Source organism: Streptopelia decaocto (genome assembly GCF_964273445.1).
Source record: "Streptopelia decaocto genome assembly, chromosome: 4".
Taxonomy (NCBI): Eukaryota; Metazoa; Chordata; class Aves; order Columbiformes; family Columbidae; genus Streptopelia; species Streptopelia decaocto.
Genome location: NC_138658.1, coordinates 25,179,512 through 25,206,321, shown reverse-complemented (window position 1 = coordinate 25,206,321; position 26,810 = coordinate 25,179,512). Strand labels below are relative to the sequence as shown.

Below are 26,810 nucleotides of genomic sequence, written 5' to 3'. Positions count from 1 at the left end.
TCACTGAAAGCAGGAGGACAATGAAGAGGCTGTTGAGCCCAGAAGCACCCAGGGGCGCTCACACTCTGCTCTCTGGGCAGGAGTCCCAGGCACCAGCATGGGGGTGTGCTGCAGCAGGGCAAGAGTTTCAGGTCCCATCACATTTTTCAGCGTTTATAATTCCACAATTGTGACCAAGCGATTTTCTGGCACACTTCTTTTCCAGGTATCTTTTGGACACTGCTTTCTCTTTCCCACAACTGCTGGTCACTCACACATTCACTATCTCTCTCTGGAACACCCTCACTCTTCCTAGCAGCATGCCCACCCTGAGGTCCATACAAACCCACTCTTTAAGTCACTCTGAGCATCTTGTTCCTTCTCTCTGTCCTCTACTGCAGCCTAAGGTAACCAACAGCCTTCTCTTGGGGCAGCTGGTGTGCTAGCAGGGAAGAGCTAAGTCCAGTAACATCTTTCATTTGCTCAACATCCTAACAATGTTTCTAAGACTCCCTGAGCATTAACCATATGCTACCTTCATCAAGCTACTCAAGAAAGCTGAATATAGAAATCAGATGCACAAAAATAAAGCCAGGTTTTACTATGCAGAAACAAACCAGAAGCTCTCTTGACTTGTGCTTCTTAATGCAACCAACTAATCCAGCTTTGCAAGAGATACTCACAAGCCTCCTCCCCAAGAAAGACATAAAAAGACACAAACGCCAAAAGAAAACAGTGCATTGTGCCCTACTAGCAAGCAGTCTAAGGCTCTTGACAAACCTTTGCCTCCAAGTTTTGCTCGAGTCCTCTGCATGGCATCCGGCTGTCTTCAAGGGTGCCGCAGAACAGCCCAACGGTGCAGCCTTGTGTGTCTTTCCACTCAGTCTGAGCCTCTCGTGTCTGCCCAGGGCACATACAACAACACTGCTTTCTCATTAAGGAGTTTAAAAAAAGAGAAATTATCATGTGGGTTCAGCTACCTGGTGCCAGATAGGTTGACAGGATTTGGCCATTTATGAACTGTGTCACAAGGTGCCATGGATTGCTGTGCATGGCAGTACTCCACTAACCATGGGTCTGTCTCCAGTAGGATTCAGACTCGGACTGAAAAACCAAGCCACCAGAAGTGGGCCTAGTGTTAGCAGATTCATTTTGACATTTCAGTGAAAATCTTTTGTGTATATTTGTCAGTGCTGAAGGAAAGGAGTGCAAAAAATAATCGTATTTACAGAATAGTATAAACGTTTATTTTTCTTTGTGATTTATCTGACTGTTTTGTTTTTACAATATAGAAAAGTGTATTCTTTGAATAGGTCTAGTAAATATAAATTTATTTTTTCTACTTTCAGATGTAAACAGAACTAGAAAATGAACCCTTGCCCCATTCCCAATTATTTTTAATCTAACTGGATGAACTTGACTGTAAGTCTTGTCCAGCAGTTTGATGCAAATGGCTAAAGGGAAGTACAAAAACCAATTCACACTTATTACACCAAGGAAAGGGGAGAGAGGAATCCAAGCTTAATATTGGAGAAAGCTTGTTCAAAACAAAATAGAAGAACTAAGAGCATTTGATTGCACCTTCAAAGTCTTTACAAGCAAAATATTCTCAAGCAATGCCATCATACATAATTACAACTGTAATCTAAATTTCACAAGTGTTTTTACACACTATATAAATACACATCACAGAAGGTGCAATTTAGGGTAAGACACAGAATATATACAAAATTAACATGGATTGAAGTCTAAACAGAAGAAGGCATATTGCAATCTGTTTGAAAAATAACATAAGTAGGTATTACTTTATTCACTTACACTAATTTACATTTATACAAATCTTACCGGACATACTATATTAGATCACTAGAAGTAAACTGAATAGCGGCACTATCTACATGTAAGGTTACCGCACTGACTTTTTAGTAAATCCAAGTCCTAATTATGAAAAAAAATGGCATTTATTTACATGAGAGGTGGATTTCCTTTTCAGAGATTTGCACAAATATGCTTGTTATTTATGCTCAGGGAGATGGCAATAGTGAACAGGGCCCTTCAGATAATGACTGCCATGACAAACCTGGTCTGCAACAGCTACCCAGCGGCCTGACACCACTGCCTCCCAGGCCCTTTACACCCCCGAGTCATTTCAAGGAGGCACCAGAGAGAAGGGTTGACAAGAAAGGGCCTCCTGCTCAGTACACAGGACTGTGGGGTGAAGACAGGAGCAGAAGCTTTCTCCCATCCTATTGTCGTCACACATGTAGGCACTTAGTTCTGCTGCTGGTTTCCTTAGCCCCTACCTTTCCCCAGCATGGCCATGCAAGAAAACCTGGAGGAAGAACTCTGATGCATTTCTCTGTATTTACAGTTCTACACAAGGAATACAAAATCCCTTTTGGAAAAACCTAGCTGTCTCGTTCAGGCAGTAGTGAGACAAGTAATAAAAATGCCTGTGATCAAACATGGTTATTGACATTCATGGTAGTTAAGTAATCTACCAGGTTAATTTTGCAAATGTGTTCCACTATAAAAAATGTGATCTGAGATTGCCTGTAACAAATACTGGAAAAAAAAAAATCCCCTGCCCTAGTCCACACACAGCTGTAGCTGATTCCCCCCCACCCTTCCGCCTTTTGTAAAAGATTCTGTGCATCTGTTTGGTAGCAATCCTGATTCTGTGCTAGCATCCTCTCTGATCAAAGCTCTCACAGTCATTCTGAACAACACTAAAAAAAGCCCCTTAGACCAAGTAAATTGCCAACATGCAGAGAAGCAGCATTGTGAAGACCCACAACCAGGCTGAACATGATCCCTACCTGCCTTTGCAAATCGATTCAGATGCAGATTGTCTTTGAGTCCTCTCATTAAGACAACTGTGGTTCCACTGTCTCCCATGACCTCAGCTTCTTGGCCTTAAACACTCCAGGTTACAGCTTGATCCTAGAAAACACAGTGGGCTGCACAGCCCTACCTTCAGCGAGGGATTAGGCTGCCGCAGACCTCTGAACACCAAGCTTCACCTAAGCAATAGCACCCACCTGCTGCACGCTCAGTTAACTCGGGCACAGTCCAGCATTGCGGCATGGCTGCTCTTCCTCACTTTTGACAACAGGCCACTGTCTTAACCTTCAAGTTCCAGCTTAGAAAACACCTGAGCCCTCAGCCATAATCCTATCAAAAGATTCCCATTCATTCCATTGGCCTCTAAACACTTGGGGCCTCATTCCCATGATATTTTCTACCACTTGCCCAATGGAAAACTGCAAACAACCCCTCTTGTATTATTGCCTCTGTATTTCGCACTGCTCTGTGCACTAAAGGAACATGCTGTGTCAGGTCCTAAATACAAGTACTACCTTCCATTTTGATGCTCATTTTTACACACTTCCTTTCAGGACACTCTCGGATACACTGATACCTTCGTATTATGGGCCTGTCACCAAAAGTGTCTGACATCACCTGTGTCTTATTGTATGCACAAAGTGATGCAACTCCATTCACTGTAAATAATATATATTATAATAAATTATATATGCCATTCAGGCTATTATTCTGGGGAGAAAGGGGAGAACACACCTAATTTTTAAGAAACTCAAGGTAAAAGCTGTACATTGGGAAGAAAAATTGACCTTTAGGCATCATCTTAAGTAGAAGAGGATTTAGCTAAGATTTAAAAGTCTTTACATCTTGTTATAAAAGATTTTCTTGTTTCAATCTTATGCAGGTCAATTTACAACAAGCACCAAATTAACAAATATTATTAAATCCTCTATGCCAAACCAAAGTGTCCCTGTGCCTTAAGTGTTCTGTTCAGTCCGCTTCATTGTGGCTCATGTGCATGAGTCAGCAGTTCATGGCACAAGGGTCACTTTTGGACTTCCCTGCAGAGTTAATAACTCTCATCAAACAGCGTCCAAACTCCTCCAGGATCATGCGCTCTGCTGCAGCTTTCGACTTGCCCATCTTCTCTGCTTGCTCTGCCTGTGCAAGAAGGCATTCGCACGTGGCATCAGCTACCTCCTTGGTAACAAATGTAAAGGGCAGCCTGAAAAAAAACAAAACACAACAAAAATCCACTCAGTCCCAGCAAAAACACACAATACACCTAACTCCAGGGCTGGGCAACTTTTTAGTACGAGGACTCATGAGATTTCATCTGTTCTGTTGCTTCCAAGTGCCTTTAGACAACCAACAGGGAACAAATAAGCCACAGTTACAGTCCAGTGAACTGGTGGGCCACTGTGCTTTGGTGCCTGCCTCCATTCATGTACATTTTGAAGCAGACTCTGAAATTCCCAGGTACATAGAACAATTCTCCAGCTTTTACTCTAAGGGCAGGCAGCTCAAGGATTACATCCTCTCAGTAAATGCTTGCTGTGAGCACCTGGCAACCATGAGAAGACAATGCTCTGTTACATACTTGAACACAGCCAAGTTTGGCATACCCTAGGCTCCACAGAAAACACGGCTGCATGAACAAAAGGTTCCACTCATCTGAGTGTTCCTGCTCCTACAACTTATGCAGATAACATTCAAAGGTGACAGGGACATACGTGTTAGAAGCAACTGAACCAGGTGCTGCATTAACTTACTTTCCCCCACCACTGCTGAGTGCTGGTGTTGGCCTTGTCAGCAGATCTGAGATCTGGGAAGATAACTTGGTCTTTGCGGCTGTCTGCTGCTGGACCCTAACTTCTGCAGCATCTGCTAAATGCATCAATGTCTTTCGCTCTGGGCTTTCTTCAAAATTTTTACAGCCAATGCATTTGCATATGGAAGAACACATGATTTTTGCCTGAAAGAAGCAAACAAAATGTAAGAAACCTGTTGCAACTTTTACTCTCTTTATGACAAGCCACAACCAAAAGGTCTTATTTTCATCTGTTATCAATTAGCCACTAGAAGAAATCTCCAAGTAGTAGTTTTCTCTCTAAATTCTCACCTCAAACTGAAATGTCTTCCCAGAATGTATACTTGAATCAAATGCAAATCAATCATTTCCCACTCATCCATTTCTTCACCAGCCTACTGGTTTTGGTGGAGATAAGGTGGTTGAGCTATGAGAAAGGTCAGTCTGCCACTGTTTCTACATCCACAGACTGATCAGTTAGCTGATGGAACAACAACAACTTTTGCCTTTGTCTTCCACAGGCGTGTTCTACCCGAGTCCTCTGAGGGACTTGGTGCAATAGATTTCTTTAGGAAATACTGCTCTTCAGTAAAGGACAAATCTGAGCCTTAGTTTAAAGTTGCTACATGGTTTAAAATTAACCTTTACAACAGAAATGATCAATTTTGCACATACATGGCTTTCTACATGCAAAATGCTGGAGGAAGAGATAAACTGAAAAAAATCATAGTAATATGAAGACTAGACAAAGCAAATCTGAGAAGCTGCAGCACTAAAGGGAAAAAGTCAGTATCCTTAAGATAACACATCATACCTCATAACATTCACAGTAGTTTTTGAGACATCCTGAGCGTTTACAGTTACACCCTTTGCTGTGTCTCCGATCTGATTCTCCTTCCTTTCCTTTCCCTATTTTGGGCTTGAAGGCTTCAGGGTTTCTGTCAAGGCAGGCCTGTCAATGCAGACCCAAAAGGTCAGTCACTGCATGCGGGGAGCAGAATTTAGAGGTACAATAAAAGAACTTAAGCCTTGCACATGCAGGAGGAGATCAGGGAATTATACACCCACTTCTGCCCCACACCATAGCTTCAGAAGGCACAAGCTATACAGCTTTCATTCCAGCTGTCTTTGGAGGCAAACCAAAATGTCAGCTGTCCCATTGTAATGCTCCGTATGAGCATATGAAAATCTGTGCAAATGGGAACATGCTCTTCAACTTCAGAAGTGGGGGAGCAAGGGAAAAGAAAGAAAACCACCATTACCACCACCACCCAACCAACCAAAAAGCACAAACAAAAGACGACCCTTCACCTTTATTGCTTTTTGCCTATCATTTTCATGGTCCAGGTTGTTATAACAATTTGTACAGTTGCAGTTATTACAGAATTCACCGTTTGCAAAACAATCGCAATACCTGAAACAGAAGATGCAGAAGGCATTTGAAAACATGACAATTACACTGTTGTTAATACTCATGGCAGTAGCAGAAGTTCCTAGTCTGGCAATATGCACATGCAACAATAAGGGTAAGGGCAGCCCTATGCTCAACTCCACGTGTACAAGTAGTATAAGCCTCATTGCAAGGCCTAAATCCTCTAGAGCAGGTCTAGCTGCAGTCTAAAGATACAGGTGTAGCTCAAGGGTGTCTGTCTGAACTGATTCACATGGCTCAGAATCCCATAGCAGCAAGAGAAACCAATGAGACTTTTTTCTATGGTGACTCCTAGGTGGCTGACCCACATCTCATGGGCCATCCTGCCATAGCCACATCGTAGTCAGTTCAAGTCAGCCTTCAGGAGCTCTCCTACAGCCGACAAAAGGGTAAGCAATTGTAGTGCCAATCAACAGGAAAGCTAATCCATCAAAGAGACTTTTTTGTTTGGTTTGCCCATAAGCCATTTGCAGCTATGATCAGAGGCAGAGTTCGCCAAAGCATTGATGGAAGAATAGAAAAGGACTAACAAGCAGTGCACCTCATAGGCTTTGAAGCACAGGTAACTAGGGGAAAGGATCTGCATGGGGATAAAGCTGTAGTTAAAGGATTTTTAATAGGACAAGCATGTGAATAAAAAGCAGCAAAACATTGACAGGAAAGCAAATCACATTGCCACACCTCTTAAGTACCTCTGCTACCTCCTACCAAAACCAAAACCAAGATCCCACCACCCCACAGGCATGACACATGATAGAACCACATTCATTCCCAGCTCAAACATGGTTTTGGGCCATGACAAACTCTGGCAGGTTTTCAGTGCTTCCAGTACCACCTCCCAGCTATAGCTGGTGGAAATTGCAGATCCTCTTAGCTGTTTTTCAGATCCTGCTGGGAGTGTGTGTTCATTTTTAGGAGCCTAAACCCCCTGCAGGACTGGCTTCCTGTGGCTTGCCCTGGGAACACTAGAGGACCTAGATTAGGGTTGCCCTGGAGCCCATGACAACCCTCCAATCTGGTCAAATTGCATTTTGGTGATTTTTAGCATCCTGAGTGGTCCCAGGGAGAAGCTACAACCTGTAATAGCTGTCTTTTCTGTCCTGTTTAAAATTCAGTAGTGGAATGGTCCTGGTTTCCAAAACAAACAGTGCTGGTATGAACCCAGAGGATCAGTGAGCAAATAACTTGTCCAAGTTCTTCTTTGAGGAATAGGCTATATGTCTACCTCCAACATTCATTTGGGAAAAAGCAACTCCCATTTCAGACAGGAAAAAGTTTTACTAATGAAAAGGCACATTTGCCAGAGTGAATTAGACATTTGCTCTGCACCAATGCCTAGCCACTTAAAGGTATAATTACAGTAACTCACAAGAAAAATTTGTTTCAAAATAGCATTCTGAAGGTGCAACGCATCACCAGCATTGCCATTGTTCCCCCAGAATTTCTACTGCATTCAGGTGTCAAAGACTAAAATAAGTGGGAAAACTCTTAGCATCTAACATATTTTGGCACTATGAAATCAGTCACGTATGTTGTAAAAAGTTTGAAGAAACAGCTACGTGTCTTCCCGTTTACCATGTGTCTGGTGCAACAAACAATTTGAGGCTAGGAAGGCACAGGACACACGTCACCACACAGAGTGGCATCTGTCACATGAAAAGAAACCCAAGCTGAAAAGTTTAAACACACTTAACTTGGGTTCAGATACTGTTGCATCACTTTCCCTTAGCACACCATTGATATCCTCTTCATAGACAATGATTCAGGGAACCACAGGTAAATTTCAGTATCTCCTCTTCATATTGTCCCAGAAATGGGTAAACTGACTTTGCCTCAAGTTAAAAACCCCCACCATTTCCTCTATTTAAAATGCTTTTATGTCAAATTGTTACAAAAACACTGAGTGGAAAAGCAAAATATCTCATGAGGATGAGCAAGACTCAGACCTATCAGTGAAGAATCACTTGTTTATTCAATCATTTAAGAAAAGATGCACAGCCTATTTTTTCTAAATTACTTGATACAGCATGGCATTACTGATACACCTCAAAGTATAGATGACCACCAATGATACCGTGGGATGTCATCTTACTCACACCACCACCACAACTCCATCTGCTGAGCAGAATTGGCTCCACCATGCACAAGACTATGAGCTTAGAAATTTATAAAATGTTAGGGTGTATATAGCTCATTTGAATTGCAAAATAGCATAGGCACTGCATCATCTCCACCGATATCAACAGCAAGCTTAAATCAGCATCTAGATATAATATTTCTGACATAAGTAAAAACACTGTATTTTGATTCTTAGCATAAATTTGTGATGTCAAAAATAAGGATTAAAACAAAAAAAAATCACCAACCAGAAAACCAAGCTGTACTTACAATTTCAAACATAGAGACTTAGTACAATTGCAGGGCTTCCTGGGGCGGTTTGCAGATTCAGAAGAAATTATTCTGTGGGGGAGAAAAAAAAGTGCATTTATATACACATTTATGAGTTTCTTCCTATTTTACTTTCAAGTAAGTGGTTTATAAACAAACTTCAAAAAAAGCATTATATTCCTCTTGCATTAGGTTTTTGGCTGACTGCGTTTAAGTACCTATTATATATAGTGCCTTTCCAGTATAGAAAGGCCTGGGTTATCTGCTGTAAATCTGGCTGCATGCCTAAAGTAGAAATGAGGCTTAAAGCTAGAGCAAGCACCATAACCAAAACCTGGAATCAGAAAACCTCTCCAGAACTCCCTAGATGCAGAAGGACTAGATCCAACCAAAGTTCACACAACATGATTATGCCATTCCTTTTGTTCTATTTGGATTAAAAAAAACCCCTCCGAAATAACAGGAAAGCAAGCCAAAACATGGCATTCAGTTTATAGATAAATTTTATATCAGACACAGGCTTTAACTGCTCTGAAAACTTGGGTTTTGTGTCACTAACCGCTTTTCATGAGATTCATTCCATCCCTATCCAGCAATTTCTGCACATAATACCAGGGAGATTAAATCAAATCCATTTGTTTCAATAGCTGCATCTGGATTTGGGATTAGTTTGCAGCAACAAAAATCACCTCGGCATTTACAATTTCCAGCAAACAATAACACAAAAGGAGTGTGCAGAACAGCTAAGTCTGCTGGGTTGGTGAAGGAAAAAGAAAACAAACAAAACCACCAAAAAACAAACCACACCACACACGTTAGCCATTATTTTCATCCTTAAATGAAAAATACAGGACTGAAAAAACCCAAAGCCTCCTATCAGGATCCATTTTGGGCTTTAGTTTAATTTTGCTGTTTGGCTAGATTTCTGCATGTGCTAAATATCCTCCTCTTATATCATCCAGCACCTCTTCCACGCGATGTTAAAAAATACTTGAGGCCTACAGATTCCGGTGCACATGCAAAATGAAGAATGAGCAACAGGGAGCTTTCAGGTCATCTTCCTGCTATACAAGTTCAAAAAACAGAAAGGAAAACATAGCTTTCATCAAGAGACTGGCTCAACTGTTAGACAGATCCACATTGTTTATTCAGAGATAATAACCACACCACAGTATACTTAATTTTCTTGGAAAACCCCCCAAACCAAACCCCAACACCTCAGCCCCCACCCTTCCTTATAATGGGAAGATGCTCATTCAGCAGGCGGTGCATTGGTGCATTGTGTTTTGTTTTGTTTTTTTTTTTTTTTTAAAATCTCTTTGCAAAACACTCACCCATTGAATGGTAGCCGTGCTTGGGACTGGATACTAGATGTCCCTGTAAAGCCAGTGTTGCTTGCTATAGACACATAGGATGATTGCTGTAGCTAACAAAACAAAAAGGTTAATATGTAACATAAAAGAAATTAAAGTATCCACAAAAGGATTTATAGCTAGTCTTTTAATTAGCTTTCCAGATATTGTTATAAAAATAATACGCTTGTAAGCACAGTTTTAGAAATTTGCAGAACTTAGACCAGTAACCTCCTGCCTCCAGACTTTGCAATAAAAGTTTATTTTAGATGATATTTTTGTTCTCTATTACAGTATGCACAACCATACAGATAACACAGAAACTATACACATTAACATTCAGACCGCAAACAGTTCCAGCTCCTAAACACGTGCTCATTTCCCCACTTTTCCTAAGCAACCCCGTCCCCAATAGAGCAGGATCGCTTCCCGCACAAATTACTTTAGTAGCTTCCTTAATATACAAGCCACTTATTACAGAATTAAATAAATGCAAGTAAAGTGATTTACATTCTAACTTCACTGCAGACTTGGACCAACAGTTTGTTTTTCTCATAAAAAACAAACAAAATCTCCTAAGAACCTGACAAACAACACTGGTTTTGGCTACCTTCTTTTGGATTACCTACACATAGCCATTTTCTCCTGCTGGGACAGGTTCTGAAGATAGATTGGAACATAACAAGATACAGACCTACTGGGGCCGGCTCAAAGGGGACAAATTGTGTCTGGAACACAAAGCCTTTGAGAAGAGTTCCAACAAATGGTATTATTTACTTTAAGGTCAGATTTGTAGAAGTGGACTGGAAGGACATGGTATGAGTCTTTAGGGACAAACTGCAGTTGTGACAAAACCAAAAGGGAACCAGAAATGAGGCTGGTGCTACTAATGTCATGAGCTGACAGGATCTTTCTTTGTACAGACTGGCTGGTCGGCCTTCAGCAGAACATTTCATTTATTATCCTTTTCACTCTCAATGTTGGTCAGATCTTGGCAAAAAGTAAAAACCTAATCCCTAGACCTGGGTTGGGGAGCAAGAATCTTTAACAGGCAGGTAGTTACATTCCACAACAGCAATATTGCCTTGTTTAGCTCCGGATTAACGCCATACCTGTGTGACATACTGAGCTGGAAGGACTGCATAGCCGACGTTTCCTGTGCCAGGTGCTGGTGCCAGTACAGTGCCTGGTGGGAGGTTGGTGAGATTGGGCTGTATCTGTGGCAGTGGAGTGGCTGGCATTATAAGTCTTTGTTGGGGCTGACTTGTAGTAACTATCTGGGAAGTTGGGTTGATTGGTTTGGGAACCACCTGGAAATAAAAGAGTTGTTTATGAAATCACTGCTTTGTTGATTCAGAATGCACTTTTATTAATAGAACAATTCATTATGGTGTTGAAAGCAGACTTTTTTCTTCATCCAAAGTCAGTCAGGAATATGCCTTTTACATTTAGCTCACCTGTTTCACAGTCTGTGCTGGCACTATGGGAACAGACATCCGCACTGGGGTTGCGTTCACCACCACTGGCTTTGCTGGTATCAGGAAACAATGTCACAGTAACACACATTATTCAAAGTCCACAGTTCAGTCTTCCAGACTTTCACATGCGCATAACACAAAGATACTTAATACTGTAACTATGCACTGAGATTAACTGGCTGAACTCATGACACATAACGCTTATGTCTAAATAACACCTTTGTAAACAGGTACTTGCACAAGAGTATGTCCACATGTTTCACAGCAATGGTTTAAAAAACAGATTGGGTGCAGAGATCCTCTGGACACCAGATTTCCCTTAGCAAAAGAAGAATACAAAAATCACAGCTTGGTTTGAAATCTTTTATTCCATCACAGCTCTAGAAAGCATGGACAGAAACAAGGAGAAACATTTGGTGCTTCTAAAGCATTTAACATGCAAGGATCTTCATGTTGCAGGAGTTTTAGCAATATGTTTGTGGGCTGCTCTGGCTTCACACTTTTCATACAGTGGACGCGAGACTTGACCTAAGTCAGCCACAAAGCTGGTAAACTAGGGAAAAGCAACCTAAACTGCTCCAAGGATTCAGGCACAACTACAGAGCAACTTGACACAGAGAAGCAATTCCACACAAAACTGGAGGTAACACTAGAATATGATACCTTTCAAAAATCTGTGCAAGTCTATCACAAAACCAAGTGTGTCTGGCAGTCTTGAAAGATCTGTTATGTACTCATTTTAATTCTTACAAAACAAACAAGAAAACAAAACAAAACAAAAAACCCAAACAAACAAACAAAAACCAAAAAAACCTTATTTCAGACAATACATTAGTACCCATACTTACCCTGTTGAAGAGGTTGTGTATTTGTACTGGGATTTTGACTGGCTGATTGGGTTGAACTATTGGCTGTTGTGGCAGTAACAAGTCTGACATAATGAAACTTGCTTCCAGGTACCTGAATCTGCTGAACATTGGGTGCAGTTGCCAACGGAATAATTGTCTTAAATTGAGATGCACCCACTCCGCCTACAGTAATGGTCTGTACTGCTGATTTCACAGCCTGTTAAGCCAAAACAGAGAGCACAAAGTTATTTGTACAAAGGCAAAAAAAAAATCATCATGTTTATTCCTCAATTTGTTTCTGAGCAACTCCTTAATCCATATGTATCCTCAAGAAGCCATGTTTTTGCTTTCAAAAGTAAAACAGATGTGAAGAGATTAAATGCCTCTCAACAGCTCAGAGCAAAGCAAACTCAGTTCCATTTTCAATGCTTTACACCAAACACCTGAGTAAACTAATATTTGCAGGAGTGGTTTGGTCCACTTCCTCAGAGACAAAGTCTGCTGAGTAACACTTCAGTTGCCCACAGAGAACATCGCTTAGTTTGTATGTAAAAATTGAGCAATGAACAAACCTAGAAATATTCCTACTAATTTAAACATGGGGTAAGAACTCCTTGCAGAACTGTTCATGCTGGACTGTGGCATGATTTATCTCTGTGTGTACAGGTCCACGCTGTTAAGACTGTGATTAATATGCAGAATTCACTGTGCAACCCCTGACGAGGAAATGGAACAGAGTTCGTAAAGTGATAGCTGAAGATATAAGAAAGGACAAGCTGAGAAAAGAAAGCAGCAAGGACAATGAAGAGTAGCAAAACAAATGTAATAAGAAAAAAAGCAAAAATGGGAAAGAAGGAGAATTCATGAGATCTGTGCTGCCTCACAGCTAGGGTAATGATATACTCAGAATTCACAAGACTTCATCTTTCCAATTTCTCTCGAACTACAAAATGACAACCAGTAAATGTTTATTTTATTTATGCACATAAGTATATTTTTTAATAATGGTCCCCTTTTCCAGCCTTGCTCATAACCTCAAATCTTTGTTTATTCCTTCTCTTTCTCCTGCCATCTAACTTCATTTGGAGCTCAGCTTTTTATTCTCAGTATCTTGATATTAAACATATAATTGTCATTAAGTTTTAGTATTAAATTTGGTTGACAGCATGATGTGACTATTTCTTAGAACATTTTACCAGCTCTCCAGCTTTCAGCAGCTACAGGGCTGCAATCTGAATTTGCATATATTTTACTAAAAATATAAACCCAGTCTTTTCAAGAAGGTGTTTTGTTGTTGTTGTTTTTTTGTTTGTTTGTTTTTAAGTACACTGAAACCTCAACGACTCAGAGCAATTCAAAATAAGCACCATCTGCAAGCACAGTCACAGCGTAAATATTATCACAGGGAGACCAGCATGGACAAAGTTCCCTCTAGCGCACAAATTAGTGTCTGCCACCCAAGGACAACTGGGAAAAACGTAAAATTCAAGTCACAGTTCTTCAAAGGGCATGTTCTTGAGCCCAGTGAAGAGACAGGTGAAACCCTGTGGTTTCAGACAGCTTTGGATCAGAACTGAATACATATAACACACAGGTATCTCTGTTTTGTCACTTATGGTGTTTCCAATAGTCTTAACCTTTTAACAACTGTTTTAAAAAGACAACTTTGCCAGTTTCACTCTGAAGAAAAAAAAAAAAAACAACACACCTCAAATCATGTTAGCATCCATGTGTTTGTATCATCATTCCAGTTATCATCTGTATCATTCAGATGAGACTGGCAAAATCTGTCCGAGTCTCTGGTCTTGTGCTGTACACGCAACTGCGTCCACTCCCTACTATATCCACTCAGGTTACTTACACTCGTACACAACCCCTTCATGCTTATCAAAACCAGGAATACAGGTTTTAAGACAGAAAAAGATTCATCTGATTACAAAAGAGGAATAAAACAAGAACTGCAGAGGTGTTTTGTGTTGTCATTTATTAATGCAAATCAGTTTATCAAAGCTATTATGGAAAACCCTGATATTTTTCTAGAAGTGCGACAAAAAGAAATCAGTAATTTCTAATTCTGTAGGTCTCAGGCCACAGTGTCTTGCTTATGCAGACCTCTACCACAAGAATACAAACTCCATTGTTGCAAACCTCAAATACCTGGAAAGCAGCCCTACTCAGTGGCACAGAAACACTGGTAGAAGAGACAGAACCATCCAAAGAACTCTTCCTCATATCAAAGGAAGCCTTTCAGATGACTTGGGAGATTCAACATACAGAGATAAGTACTATGGGGCTTTCCAGGTTGGAAAGCTGCTTTCTAACCACACGCCCTTGTACTCGCTTGCAATGGTTTGCACCCCTTGACTGCAGAAGCACATGCTCCTCAGGGCAACGCTTTTGCCAATTAAGCAAACACTACTACAAGAACACATTGGGACTGACCACTGCCAATTTGCAGTTCAGCACTCCAGTTTCCTGCAAGTGATGAGACGAGATGGAGACACGCTAGAAGACAAAGGAAAGTCAGGCTGTACCTGGGCAGTTGTGTGGTTGACTACGGGCTTCCCAGGGGAGGAGGGCGCTGACTGCTGCACTGTGAGGATCTGCTGTCCTAACGCTACATTCAGTGGGACGCCCACCGTCTTCTGGGGGGAGTTGGGAGGCTGCGAAGCCACTGACACCACTGTTAGCTGCTTGGCAAAACAAAGAAGCAGTTTAAATCTGTGCAAAGCATAGAAGACCCTGTACATATGCATGCCCTTCCTCATGGAAGTACAGTTCTCCACAGGTAGAGTTCTTCCTGTGAACAAGGGTGCTGTATTTAATCACAAGTCACATGGGTCCAACCATGCAACAGCAGCACACAGTCAAGTTTTTTAATGAGAATCTTCAAGGCACTGCTAGTTTCCAGCACTGGAAGACCCCTGCATAAAGCTAGCACTACTTCTGGTTTTTGTTTCCTTTTTTATTTTTTCTTCTTTTTTTGTTGTTGTTGGTCAAGATGGATTTTCTGAATGACAGCTTTATAATTGGCACCATGACTATTTCATGATAAACACAACGTTTTAAAGGAGGGCTGTGAAAAGGAAAAAAGTATCTCATTTTATGCTGTTGATTCAGGCAAAGTACAAGAACATCAGTATTTTCAATCTGTTTTGCACATTCGTGTAGGCATACAGTTTTCTGACTGCATTTCTGCAAAGTGCACTGCTTGAATACTCTATTCTATATATCCACACCCATTCCAAGGTTGTTTCTTACTTTTCTTTCTAAACTTTCTTCTTTATGTTTTAAGAAAACTACCAATTTTTAAAATAATCTGCCTTAAAAAGATACTTAGAATTGCTTGTCTACAGTTATTTCAAGATGTAACCCTAAGGAGTCTTTTCACCTCCCACTCACTGTTAATTTTTATTCTAGTTTTTGGTGGGTTTTTTTTTTAACTTCCTCCCCATGTTGCTTCCTTCACTAATAATTCTCAAACAAGTCTTTAACTTCATTTGTATAATATTACATAGCTAAAGCACAGCCAGACTAAGAAAGTCTTTAGTCTTATGCTAATTTTTATATACAATATTTTGTGTGCATTATGCATCTTGGTTCCACCCGCATACTCATTCTTTCTCCAGCAATATTCCTCAAGTTCTTAAGACAACTTTAAAAAATAAAATAAAAGCATCACTATGACACTCATCCATAATGCAGCTTACGGTGGATGAGTTACCTTTTCTATATATTTCCCACCTGTTCCAATCTCCAGCTCTGTACTTGCCAAGGACCACTGCAAATCTCATTTACTTCAGGCATAATTAGAGAAGACTAAATTATATAAGCACTAGCAGACAACGGTCAGTAAGTGCTAACCTATTAACATCACTGAGGTCTCCTCTTAAACAGTTTGTTGATTTTGTAAAAAGGCATGAAAAAATACTGTTTGAGTGCTTGGCTAAGAGAGAACAGCTGCTGTCAGAATGGATGCTTGGGGAATGGCAAGAACTGGCAGGAATAGGAAATTAATGCAGTAATGCTTATTTATTTAAAACAACAGTAAAGAAGCCAACTGCAAAAAAGTCAAGCTTAGGCCATTACCACAGAGTATCATGATGCACAATGGAGACTCTAGAGCAGTGGGACCATAAAGAGCTTGTAGCAAAGACAGAGAACTCCATTCAGACTACTGTGCATGAGGGATAGAGTGCTGCAGGCAGAACCAGGTACTTACTTTATTAGGGGATTTGAGTGGTGAGATAGCTATTTTATTCGGTGTCTGTTGTGTTGTGGTACTCAAAGATGATCCAATTACTCCACTGTCAGAAATAGTTATTGTCTTTGGTGGTGTTCCTGGAGTGGACTGCGAAAGAACTCTACCTATAAACAATGAAGATATCATCAGCTCAAATTATCCCTGTTCACATTAACTTTTAAAGCAAACTTTTCTCTGCGTATCACGCAACCAATCCCTACTTCTGATTGTATTACCTAGTAGGACAGACATCAGCATTCTTTTAGATGAAGCAAAGGAGAAAATAATTTTCACTCTTGTGAATAAAAAGATATTCACTTCGGCTTAAAAAAAACCTGAAACGTACATTAAGTTTTCTGTGACATTCAGCTGAAAAATTCTTTAAAGCCAGTGTAGCATCCTGAGGCATGCAGATCTTTAAAATACCTGCATGGTGCACGAACCCCCAGCCAGCAGAAACAAGCTGCCTTACAGTGATCAAGAGATGCTTCATCTCTCTACACTCAACTCTTTTTATTCTTCTCTTTGTGCTTATGTTTATTTTCACTGCCCAACAGAATATATGACACATCTGTGAAAATAAGGATGGTGGTGTAACACTACAAACTCTCTGCTTTTACAATGGCAAAAAAGGTTGAACATCAAAACAAGCAACTCTAAATCATTAAATCAGTGTCAGGAATATTGCAAAACTTTCAGAGTGGAAAATGTCTTTTTGTTTGCTTGGGTTTTGTTTTGTTTTGTTTGGTTTGTTTTGTTGTTTTTTTTTTGTTTTTTTTTTTTTCCTTTTTTCTTCATACTTGAGTTTCTTTCCAAAGAGTACTTGAGCACTGAGCTTTCCTCTGCTGTGGTCTGGCTCAAACTTATGTCTGTGATAGCCCCTCTGTCACCCATTCTCTTGTACTTCATTTATCAAAATAAGAAATCAACAGCAGCATAACTTTTCCATCCCAAACCAGCAAGTGACAGGACAAATAAGTTAACTGGAACCAACAGGAAAAAGCACCATCCTTGTGGAAAGGTGCCTTCTTCCAAGGCCTACGTGCTCTAAAATAATCTTTGCTTTTGTGAAGCCCAAGTAGCAGCATAAATAGTTGCCAGAAGCTGCTATGGCCACATGCAACCTGAAAAAAATGTCAGAGTCTGTAGGAATTTTACCATCTACAGAATTTAGTGCTTCAAGTTGTTTTTTTCCTGGTGACAGCTTTCCCTTTCTCACTACATCGCCCTCTGCATCCCTTGGCATCAGCTTCCTAAACAGAAACTGGCTGCTTATATTGACAAGTCTCTCAAATTTACAACTTCCACCTCAGTCTGCAGATATTCCCAAGCAATTGAAAACATAAAACCACACATACAAAATCAAAACACAACATGCAAATGTTGCACCTTCCCTAAGTGATGCCAGCTCTCAAAGACGACAAGCTGTGCTGGCTGTTTGGAGTGGTGAGAGGAAAGGCAGATATTTGAAAAGATTTCCCTCTCAATTAGAGAACCATCTTCACCTCCCACTGATTCTTATCTTACAGGTTCAGGAACAGGTACTCTTGATTTTCCCACATACCAATTTAAAAGCTGGAAGTTCATTTGTTTTGTAAAAGATCTGCTTGTCAATATCATGTAGGTATGTTGTGATTTGGACATTTCCTTTCATTCCGGAAGCGGCAAACTTCAAAATGTGCTCTTGTTGTGGTTCCTTGCTGTTTACCAATTTTCACCTATTGCCAGATGAAAAGGTAATGCAGCTCCAAGTGGCTCCTTTCAGGGTTTTTAATGTTCTGGGTTGGCACACTAGTGGGTTTGTTTGTTTTGGTGTTTGTTTTAATACACACACAACAGCTTAATTATTTATAAAGACAGTGAAGCAATCTTGTTATTTACAGGTCTGCACATTTGGTGAGGAGTTATTTGAGAAAGACAAAAACTGGGGAGTGGAATGGGAAATCCCCATTTCACCAGGAACACACACAGGATTTCAGGGGGCAGGCAAGTCTGACAACTCAAGGAAAAGATTATGTTTCAGTGATGTACAATTCACTTGTATCTGTCACAGTTTTGAATACAGAAGACAGTTGCATTCCTTTTAAAACCAGCTTAAGTCCCAGTTCTGCAATGGCTTAAATTCATTTAAATATGTGGAACAGATTTTAGGCCTACTTGGATTGGTCAATCTGGAAACAGTTGAAGACATCCTTCAAGCTCTGAAGGTGATTCTGGCTTCCTACATTTGTCCTTTCGAGAAAATTTACATGGCTCAGATGTTACTTGCATACACGCAATGATGTATCAAGTGACTCATCAGTCCCACTGCTGTAAAACAAATGATTGCACTGCAGGGTTTTTCTTTTGTTTTGGGTTTTGTTGTTGGTGTTTGTTGTTTTTAAATGGCACAAAGATTTATTTTCTAAAGAGACAAACCATTCCTTATTTGCCTTAATTACCACCTTAGATTCTTCCGCGATGCTTATGTTTCAAGTAGGTGAACAACTTAACAGCAACAACACAGCTTTATTCACTTTTCTCACTCAAACCTTTTTCCTGTTATTTTAATGTATTACATTTAAGTCCAGCCATACGCAGATTAAACTAATACAAGAGTATGTGTCTCCTTTTTCTGCTCTGTATTTACATAAGGTATCTACAAATACCTTCTGTTTATGAAGTAGCCTTTTCTCTGCCTGTGAGGTATTTTTTTCTCCTCCCCAAAATCCAAAAAGTAAAAGCAATTTACAGAAAAAGCAAAACAATCATATGCTACAATCATAAAGATAATTCTAAATGAGCAAAGTGTAAGGGTGCCAATCACTGCATTTATCTGCTTCTACCTACCAAATTATCTGCTGATGTTTTTTCAATTGCTTGAGGTACTTCAACAGAAACTACAGTAGAATCATGGAGACAGAAAAATTTCTGCAATCGCTATCTCTTTGAACACCCTTTAAAAATGGTAAAGCAAAACAAGTCAGAGAAGTACAACCTGCAATGACTGGTGACACTTGAGTGGTCTGTCCTGTAACAGCTTTGCTATTGATTGGTTTTGCAAAGATCAGCTTGGTGATGACTGGGCCAGAAGTTGGGGTTCGAGTCTTCTTTGCAATCTGAAAGATGGAGGGGAAAAAGATCTAAAGTTACTTTAGCACTTTGGATCTAAAATATTCTATTGTTAAGTATATCTAGAAAAAAAGAACAATACCTGCACACAAAATTAGAAGAATAATTGTCTATTTCACATTTCACCTCCATTTCTCTCTATGGAGAGCTAGGATGTTAGGGAATACACCGCCTTGGCTTATTAAATTACTGGGTATAGTGCTTATAGAACTTGGTCAGAAACTGCTTATCCAGAATTCACTTAGCATAAGTAAGTTTGCTTAGCACAGCTTCTGCAATTTGTAAACCTTTGAACTATCTGCTTCATTAAGTAAAAAAGGCCTCAGAGTCTTCAAGCTAGAAGATAAAGGGAATTTCTTCCCTGGAGATAAGGAACAGAACAGTGTCTAACAGAACAATGTCTTGGCTGTTACCAAGAACTTACTTTCTCCAATTGCAAGTCCAAAACAGAAACTGAAGGTCAGAACTTTTGACAGCCAGCCTGACAAAAGTGAAGAGATCAATGAAGAACGGGGAGACACCAGAGACTGACTTTGCAATTGGCCCAGAGTGACACGTGATGTGTGGAGGCTGGGATTATGAGAGTGTAATTGTCTTAATTTCTTTTCTGCTGAAGGTCCCCCTTCAGGAGGCATACAGCTCGAGCTGCTCTATGCTGTACTTTTAGAAGAATTTCTGAAATCCATGCCCAAGTCTCTGCTGTGGGATACTTAGCAAAAAGTAACTTCACCAACAGAGGATATCATTCGTGCCACTTCAGAAAACCAACCACTAAAGCAGGATAAACAAATCCCTTAGGTTTTACTAAGGTATTTTTCTATGCAAACATAACCCATCTTCAAGATGCTGAAATTATTTCTTATATGCAATTTGTCTATATAAAAATGTTAAATACAAAAGTCTCAGTATTTGAAGCTTTAAAACAAGTTGTTTCATTTTCAGACAGGACAAAACTTGTTTGAGCAGTTTAAATATGAAAACCACTGCTCTGAAACATCTCTTGACCTGTTCTGACATAGCAGCACACTTATCCTGCAAATGGGGAAACAGCCTTCTGCAACAGTTCTCAAAAAGTACGTGGATCATTAGTCCCTGAAAGTTTTGAGTACTCACTAGCCAAGAAGAAATCAGTTGGTTACATCCAGGTATAAGGGGGTCTTTTTTTCCTTCCATGATCCAGTCTCCTGAAGTACAGCTGGACCAGAAGCATTTACGTACAATTCAATGAGACAGATCACTTCAACTTGCAATCTTTACAAGCAGGGTTTATAGTCTTCAGTCTTAAACAATACTTTTCCCCCTTTTTCCACACTGACAGAAGTTAGCTACCAGATGCATCTATCCTAATAGCTTCCATACACCAGCATCCGGATGGCAAATAGTTAAGAAGCCTACTTCCTTCAAAGACTATTTTAACCCATTGACTACAGAGGTTGCCTGCAGATGGGGACTACCACTAGGACCTTCCCTGAGATGCCATACCTGAAGGCCAAGCACTCAAGGCTTTACTGAAGCTCTTACACTGATGCACCCCACAGGCCAGGCCCGTACTGCCTCCCCCCCACACATGCATCCAGCTGCAGCCCGCAGGCACCAGTTGCTGACTCCAGCAGTATCACAGTGGCATGACATGGGCAACCATGTAGAGAGCCATCTCTCAAAGGTGCACAACTGCCTTTGTTACTCAAGTAGCTAACTGGAGAAATCTCACAGACATGCAAAGATACAGAGATGACAGCTACTTTTAACAGCCTGAGAAAGTTGTGAGTGTTTAAATGAAGCAATTGAGTAGGCTGGATGTTGTGGTTTCCTACACAAAATCCTATTTATAAAATTTGCTGACTGAAAACACCTCCTTTACAGTAGAATAATGCCAAAACATTCAAAATATTCAGTAGCATATCACAAATTCACCAGCCACCCTGCAAAGAGCAGGCGTGAGGCTGTTTTGGCTCCCAGCGGCACACTCCTGGCATAGCTGGGGGCACTGGAGCTCCCCATGCTCTGGCTCTGGAGCCCTCCAGCCCCCTGTGGAAAGCAAACACTGTCTCTGCACACCTGAGCTGTGCCCAGGCCAGGGAAGCCAGTAGTCAGCAGCTCCAACACCAGGCAGCGCCAGAAAACAGACTTCATGTAAAGGAACCCATGTGCAGCTCCATGGTTACAATATGGGTGTTTACCAGAGGAAACCTCCGCCTCAGGCCGTCAGCAGGTAAAGGTGGTTTGCCCAAATATGTTGCACCCAGGCCACATTAGCTGCTTTTAGAGGGCATGCAATATTCAAGGCTTAAAATGAAACAAGGAAGAAAAAAAAAGGAAACCATCTATTTTTGGATAGATATAAGTTTTTTGAAAAAGGAAGTTTCATTCACAGGACAGTTTACTAATTTAACTCAAAGCCATTTTACCATTTCAAGGATTCCGTTTTCTTAGTACGTATACAACTGACAGATGAGCAGGCAGTTTATCAGGTTTTGGTGGTGGTGGGGTTTTTTTTGTTTGTTTGGGTTTGGTTTTTTTTTGGTGGTTTTTTTTTTTGTTTGTTTTGTGTTTGTTTGTTTGTGTTTTTTTTTAAATTTACATACAGTTTTAAGTTCTGATAAATTCCCAACATTTAATTTAATGGATTTGAGATTTCTGTTCTGCTCAAATTAATCTTACCCTGCCATCAGGCATTATGTTAACTCAACTGCTATTGCTTCCATGCTCTGAAGCAAGGGCAAAGTCTGGCTGAGAATGTGATCAACATCCAGCAGGAACAACTAGCTCTGGACAACAACAGTTGTTTCCCAGTTAACAGTCATTAAATGACCTATATGAATTCCCAAACCAATACCTAATCAAGACCAGTGGCTGTGCTTCCCTCAGAATCAACTTACTGCTTTCTGAGTGAGCTGTTTGTCCACAAAGAAGGCCTAACAGTCTAACAAGCCACTGAATCCCCTCAGGGCTTAGAAAACATGGCAAAAACCCAAGGTGATTGGTTATAGGTGAGGAACAGCCCTCAGCCCCTCAGCACTCCTGCCCTTACTTGCTGCCAAGGAGCCTTTCTGAGGTTTTTGCCGCTGGAGCCAACAACCCCAGCTGCCTGCAGGAGCTTTCTAAGCATCAATGGGAAACTCACTGGCCATTGCAGTAGAGACTGGAGAAGCCAGAGGAAATTATTAAGATGACAGACTGCCCCTTTGATGCTTCAAGCAGAGCAAATTCTCTCGAGTCCTCTGCCATTGCCTGTACTAATCACAAGGAGCTTCACATTATTCCTCTGCCTCTGAAAGCTAAGCATGCTCTCTGCAAGTAACTTCAAATTAGACTGCAGAAATATTTCCTTGGGCAATGAGCTCTTCCAGAATAAAAATATATTTAGAAGCACACACCGACCTCCTTTCCCCTACAGAAGAAAAGATAACTATCTGCAATAGTCCTTATTTAAAGGGTCAATTTGTGTCTTGCTAAGCACTGTCCACTAAACCAGATGAACTATAAAGTTTCTATGGCCAGACTTGCTTTTCAGCTGTCGAACTGTGTTCTATTCATACAGAAAAAGGCACACGCATACCTTGCATTTACTGCTGGTTGAATACACACAGTCAGCTACCACAGAGAAACTAACTAAAATCCACACCCTAAATGACCTCATGAGAACTTGTCCATGTAGGCACACCCTATGTAATTTATATTTGCCATAATATGAAAAATCATGGACTCCAGAAATAGAAGAGAAGCAGCAGCATATTTCAAAGAAACTAAAGAAACTGAGCTAGGAACAGGAGTTTGCTCTGAGGTTAGGGAGTGCACAAGGTCACTTTTCCAATAAGACAAAACCACAATGATGGCTTAGCAGTTGTCTCAACATAGCAGCAGTGATGCTATGGACACGTAGATTTAACTGCTGAAACACGAAGCCAGTTACCACATCATGATACAGTCAAGTTTGACTAGGCTAGTGACAGCAATGGCGATAGGTCTTGATATCTGTTTGAGAGTCATCTGCAAGGCTAAACTCCTGCTTAACACACTTGGACTTACTACACTAGCAAGCAGATCCCTGTTTTTAAGCCTGTATGCAGGCAGGAGCCACAGGCTGAAAGCAGATGCATTTGTCCAGTAATTTTGTCCACACATTCAGAGCGGTTATTTCAAAAGAAATCAGGACAAGCTGCCAAGGATTATAGTAAGAGAGACAGTAATAAACCTCTTGATATAGATGAAGCCCAAGGTCATGCCACATTTTACACATCACAGCCTCATACCTCTAAAATTGTAATGAAGAGAGTGAGCCAGATTCCAAGGAACATTTTGCTCAACTCTATTACTTATGCCTTTTCTCAAGTGCTGAGATTTCAAATGTCCCAGTTAGATTGCAGCAAGGCTAACTGAGTTTCTCTAATGATCTGCAAAGCCCCTACAACAGTGACGATGTAAGGAGAACTGAAGAGAGCTCTGTCTTCTAAGGCTAATTTTTACCAATTTGATTTTCAGCACCAAGACAAGCTGCTCTGCTGCCTTGCATCTGAAATACCTGATTCACAAAGGCAGAAGAACTAAGTTACACAAGACCTTTGGGAGGCAGGGAGCCATGCACAGCTTCTGTTTCTGCTCACTGAAAGGTTAAGAGGCTCGTTCGGGATGATGGGGAAAATGCATGACTTAATTTTCTAAGCTAGGGACTCAAGGCATGGGTTATGTCCCCCATCATTCATGATAGGGTAGACCATTAATCTCCTGTCTAGCTTCATATATCCCTCTGATATTTTAGTAATTTCTTATAAGGAAAAGCACTGTCTGGGAAGTGCTAATGTAATCATGCTCCCTGCAGTATCAGGTATTTATAACGAAATGAACAGTGCCTTCTTGCTTTTAATTTCTACTTCCTTATAGGAAAAAAAGGAATGCCAGATGTTAACAAACCAATATGTTTTGCAAATGGAAGCAAAGAGACCACAATAAAGTGAATTTAAACTGCAACTAACTAAACCTACAAATGTATGCGAAACCATTTGTAATGGCCTGTATTAAGGAACGTCTAGAATTCCTAGTGACAAACAGCAGAGGGCAATCACCAAGTCACTGTATTTCAGTCATTGACAGCACAGGCCATCTCATGTAAGCAAAAGCACATCACAGCTAAGTCATTCACTTCAGCTTCCTGTATCTGTTACTTGTGAGTAACTGAAGCCAAGTAACAGGAACCAATCCACTCTTAAAAGCTCCCACACTGAGTTTGAGCAGAGGCTTTTTTGAAAGCTGTAATGACAACTGTACCATTAATTATCAATGCAAGTCGCTTAAGAAAATTGACATGTTTCAAACAGTCATTACTAAATATGTTCTCTACAGGTATGATGTAGCAACAAAAAAGGAGAAAGCAGAAATTGGTGAAGGGATTATCTGCTGCTTTAAAACAAACCATCTTGAGAGTTGCTCGCATTTGCTTGCCATAGGGAACTTACCATTCAGCTCATAACATACTTAAAAGTTTGTAAATTTCATGTGCAGCAAATCAGTTTTTAGAGTTTAACTTCTCATTTCATTTAGACTGCAAAATACGTATTTTTCCACCATGCATTGAGTTCTACTTTTCCTTCACTCGCATGAGGTAACAAAGTTACGTATAGTTCTGCCGTACATCAGATGAAAGTCAGAACCTTTTGGTCATAAACCAAGTCTTTTCAATACATTTTCAGATCCCAGCTGATTCTGGTTTCAAATATCTCAAGATCCATGCTAGAGTTCAGGAACAGGACCCTGAAGTGTCCAGCTTACAATAGCATCTACTCTATCACTATTAACAAGCTTAACTAGATTTGAAGCAGACAACGTACAACGTTTGAAAAAGAACAGAAAGGTATAAGTTTTTTTCCGAGAGTTTACTTAAACTAAATTTATGAGGCAGAAGGTACCCTTTCATAAAGGAGTAAAGCAGCATACACTTTGAATAAAGAAACAACAGGCATAGAGAGTTCAATTCAGTCTTCCTGAAAGCATGTAGAATTTTTTTTAATATAAAATTAAAATAATGGGAAAATTCTCTTCAATTTACTGAATTTTAATAGCTCACTTTCTCTGAGGCAAAACCTAAGTTTCTAAACAATAGATAGAGCTAAAGGGCATCAAATGGCAAATGCATTCACAGATTAAAGCATGGGCTAAGAGCAGCACTGTATTTTTTTGATACAAGGAACAAACACAAAGGTTGAGAGCAACTGTGTGTCAGTCAGTGAAGGAAAAGGACAACAGTTGCAGCAACAAAATTATTTTAAGAGGTTTGTTTCATCAGCATAACTCACATTACCTGTACTGTTTTTAATTGCTGGCTCTGCAAAACAGAAGGCTGGGCCGCAGTATTTATTAGCTGACTTCCTTGTGTCAAAGCTGAGACACCAACAACAGGTTTCACTTCTGACCGACCTCCAATAACAACTTTGATCTGCTGGCCTTGTACCTTGGAGTCTCCACCTTGGGCTTGGGACGTGGCCTTCTGCGCCTGTGGGAGTTGGCTGTGGGGTAATGCTAAAACAACGGGTTGGCCAGACTTGCCCAAAGTTGTTACAATTAGTTTTTGTCCATCCGGTTTAATACTCTGATTGCCTATTTTAAGATCGGTGGTCTTGTTCAGAATAATTTGATTGGCTGATATAGTGACGGGGGTCTGAGCACCAAGTTTATGGAGGCCACTTGGAAAGGTAGGCTTTGCTACTGCATTTGAATCAGTTTTTGGGGTTGTGGTGTTCACTGTTGTGTCGCCTGAGTGATTGCTGGGTCCAGTAACCGATTCTGTGGTGACCACGGCTGTAGTTGTAGCTGACGAGTCACTGGTGGAGCTTATGTTCACTATTTCTTCCAGTTCTGTTTCCATGGGAATAGAATCTCCTATTGGTGATGACACAATAACCGCCTCAATGCTGTCATCTTCCACCAGAGTTATACCGGTGTCCATTATTTCCTCAGGGAGCAAGCTGTTGACTTCTGCTGAAACCACCTCCATTTTGGCAGTGATAACTGGAACAGGTACTGCAATAATATTTTAAACAGTTATTGGCTTCCAGAAAACATAAATTTTGTAAAGCTTTGTGCATAATACTACCAAAGAAGAAAATACAGTAGCAGATTTTTTTAAGCCAAAAGAGACTGTGCATGCACAGGCAGGATATAATGGGAAAAAAAAAAAAAAAAGGTAGCAAAACATAACAAATCATGCTGAATTTGCTCTCAGTAAGAATTTATATCAAACCTCTTCAACATCATCTGCTGAAGTCAAATCAAGGCACTGACTTGCTGTGGGTTACCAGTCCACTCTTGACAACACAGTACAGTTAATTAACTAGTGTTTCCCCCAAGACATG

General features: G+C 40.4%; 1 protein-coding gene across 5 annotated transcripts in view; it reads right to left on the bottom strand.

Moving 5' to 3' along the window:
- Nucleotides 1-1,203: 1,203 nt before the first annotated feature.
- LIN54 (lin-54 DREAM MuvB core complex component) overlaps nt 1,204-26,810 on the bottom strand; it is a 41,488-nt gene continuing 15,881 nt past the window's right edge. For 3 of the 5 annotated variants that reach the window (XM_082050834.1, XM_082050835.1, XM_082050836.1), the window contains exons 2-14: nt 25,760-26,478; nt 19,331-19,451; nt 16,333-16,478; nt 14,645-14,800; nt 12,111-12,327; nt 11,242-11,315; nt 10,897-11,094; nt 9,767-9,858; nt 8,433-8,504; nt 5,924-6,026; nt 5,427-5,564; nt 4,575-4,777; nt 1,204-4,027 (exon numbers count right to left, since the gene is read on the bottom strand). In XM_082050834.1, the coding sequence (XP_081906960.1) occupies nt 3,826-4,027; nt 4,575-4,777; nt 5,427-5,564; nt 5,924-6,026; nt 8,433-8,504; nt 9,767-9,858; nt 10,897-11,094; nt 11,242-11,315; nt 12,111-12,327; nt 14,645-14,800; nt 16,333-16,478; nt 19,331-19,451; nt 25,760-26,452 (2,415 nt within the window). In that variant the 5' untranslated portion in view covers nt 26,453-26,478 and the 3' untranslated portion in view covers nt 1,204-3,825. The remainder of the gene's footprint in view (nt 4,028-4,574; nt 4,778-5,426; nt 5,565-5,923; nt 6,027-8,432; nt 8,505-9,766; nt 9,859-10,896; nt 11,095-11,241; nt 11,316-12,110; nt 12,328-14,644; nt 14,801-16,332; nt 16,479-19,330; nt 19,452-25,759; nt 26,479-26,810) is intronic. The other 2 variants (XM_082050837.1, XM_082050838.1) reach the window with 2 other exon arrangements.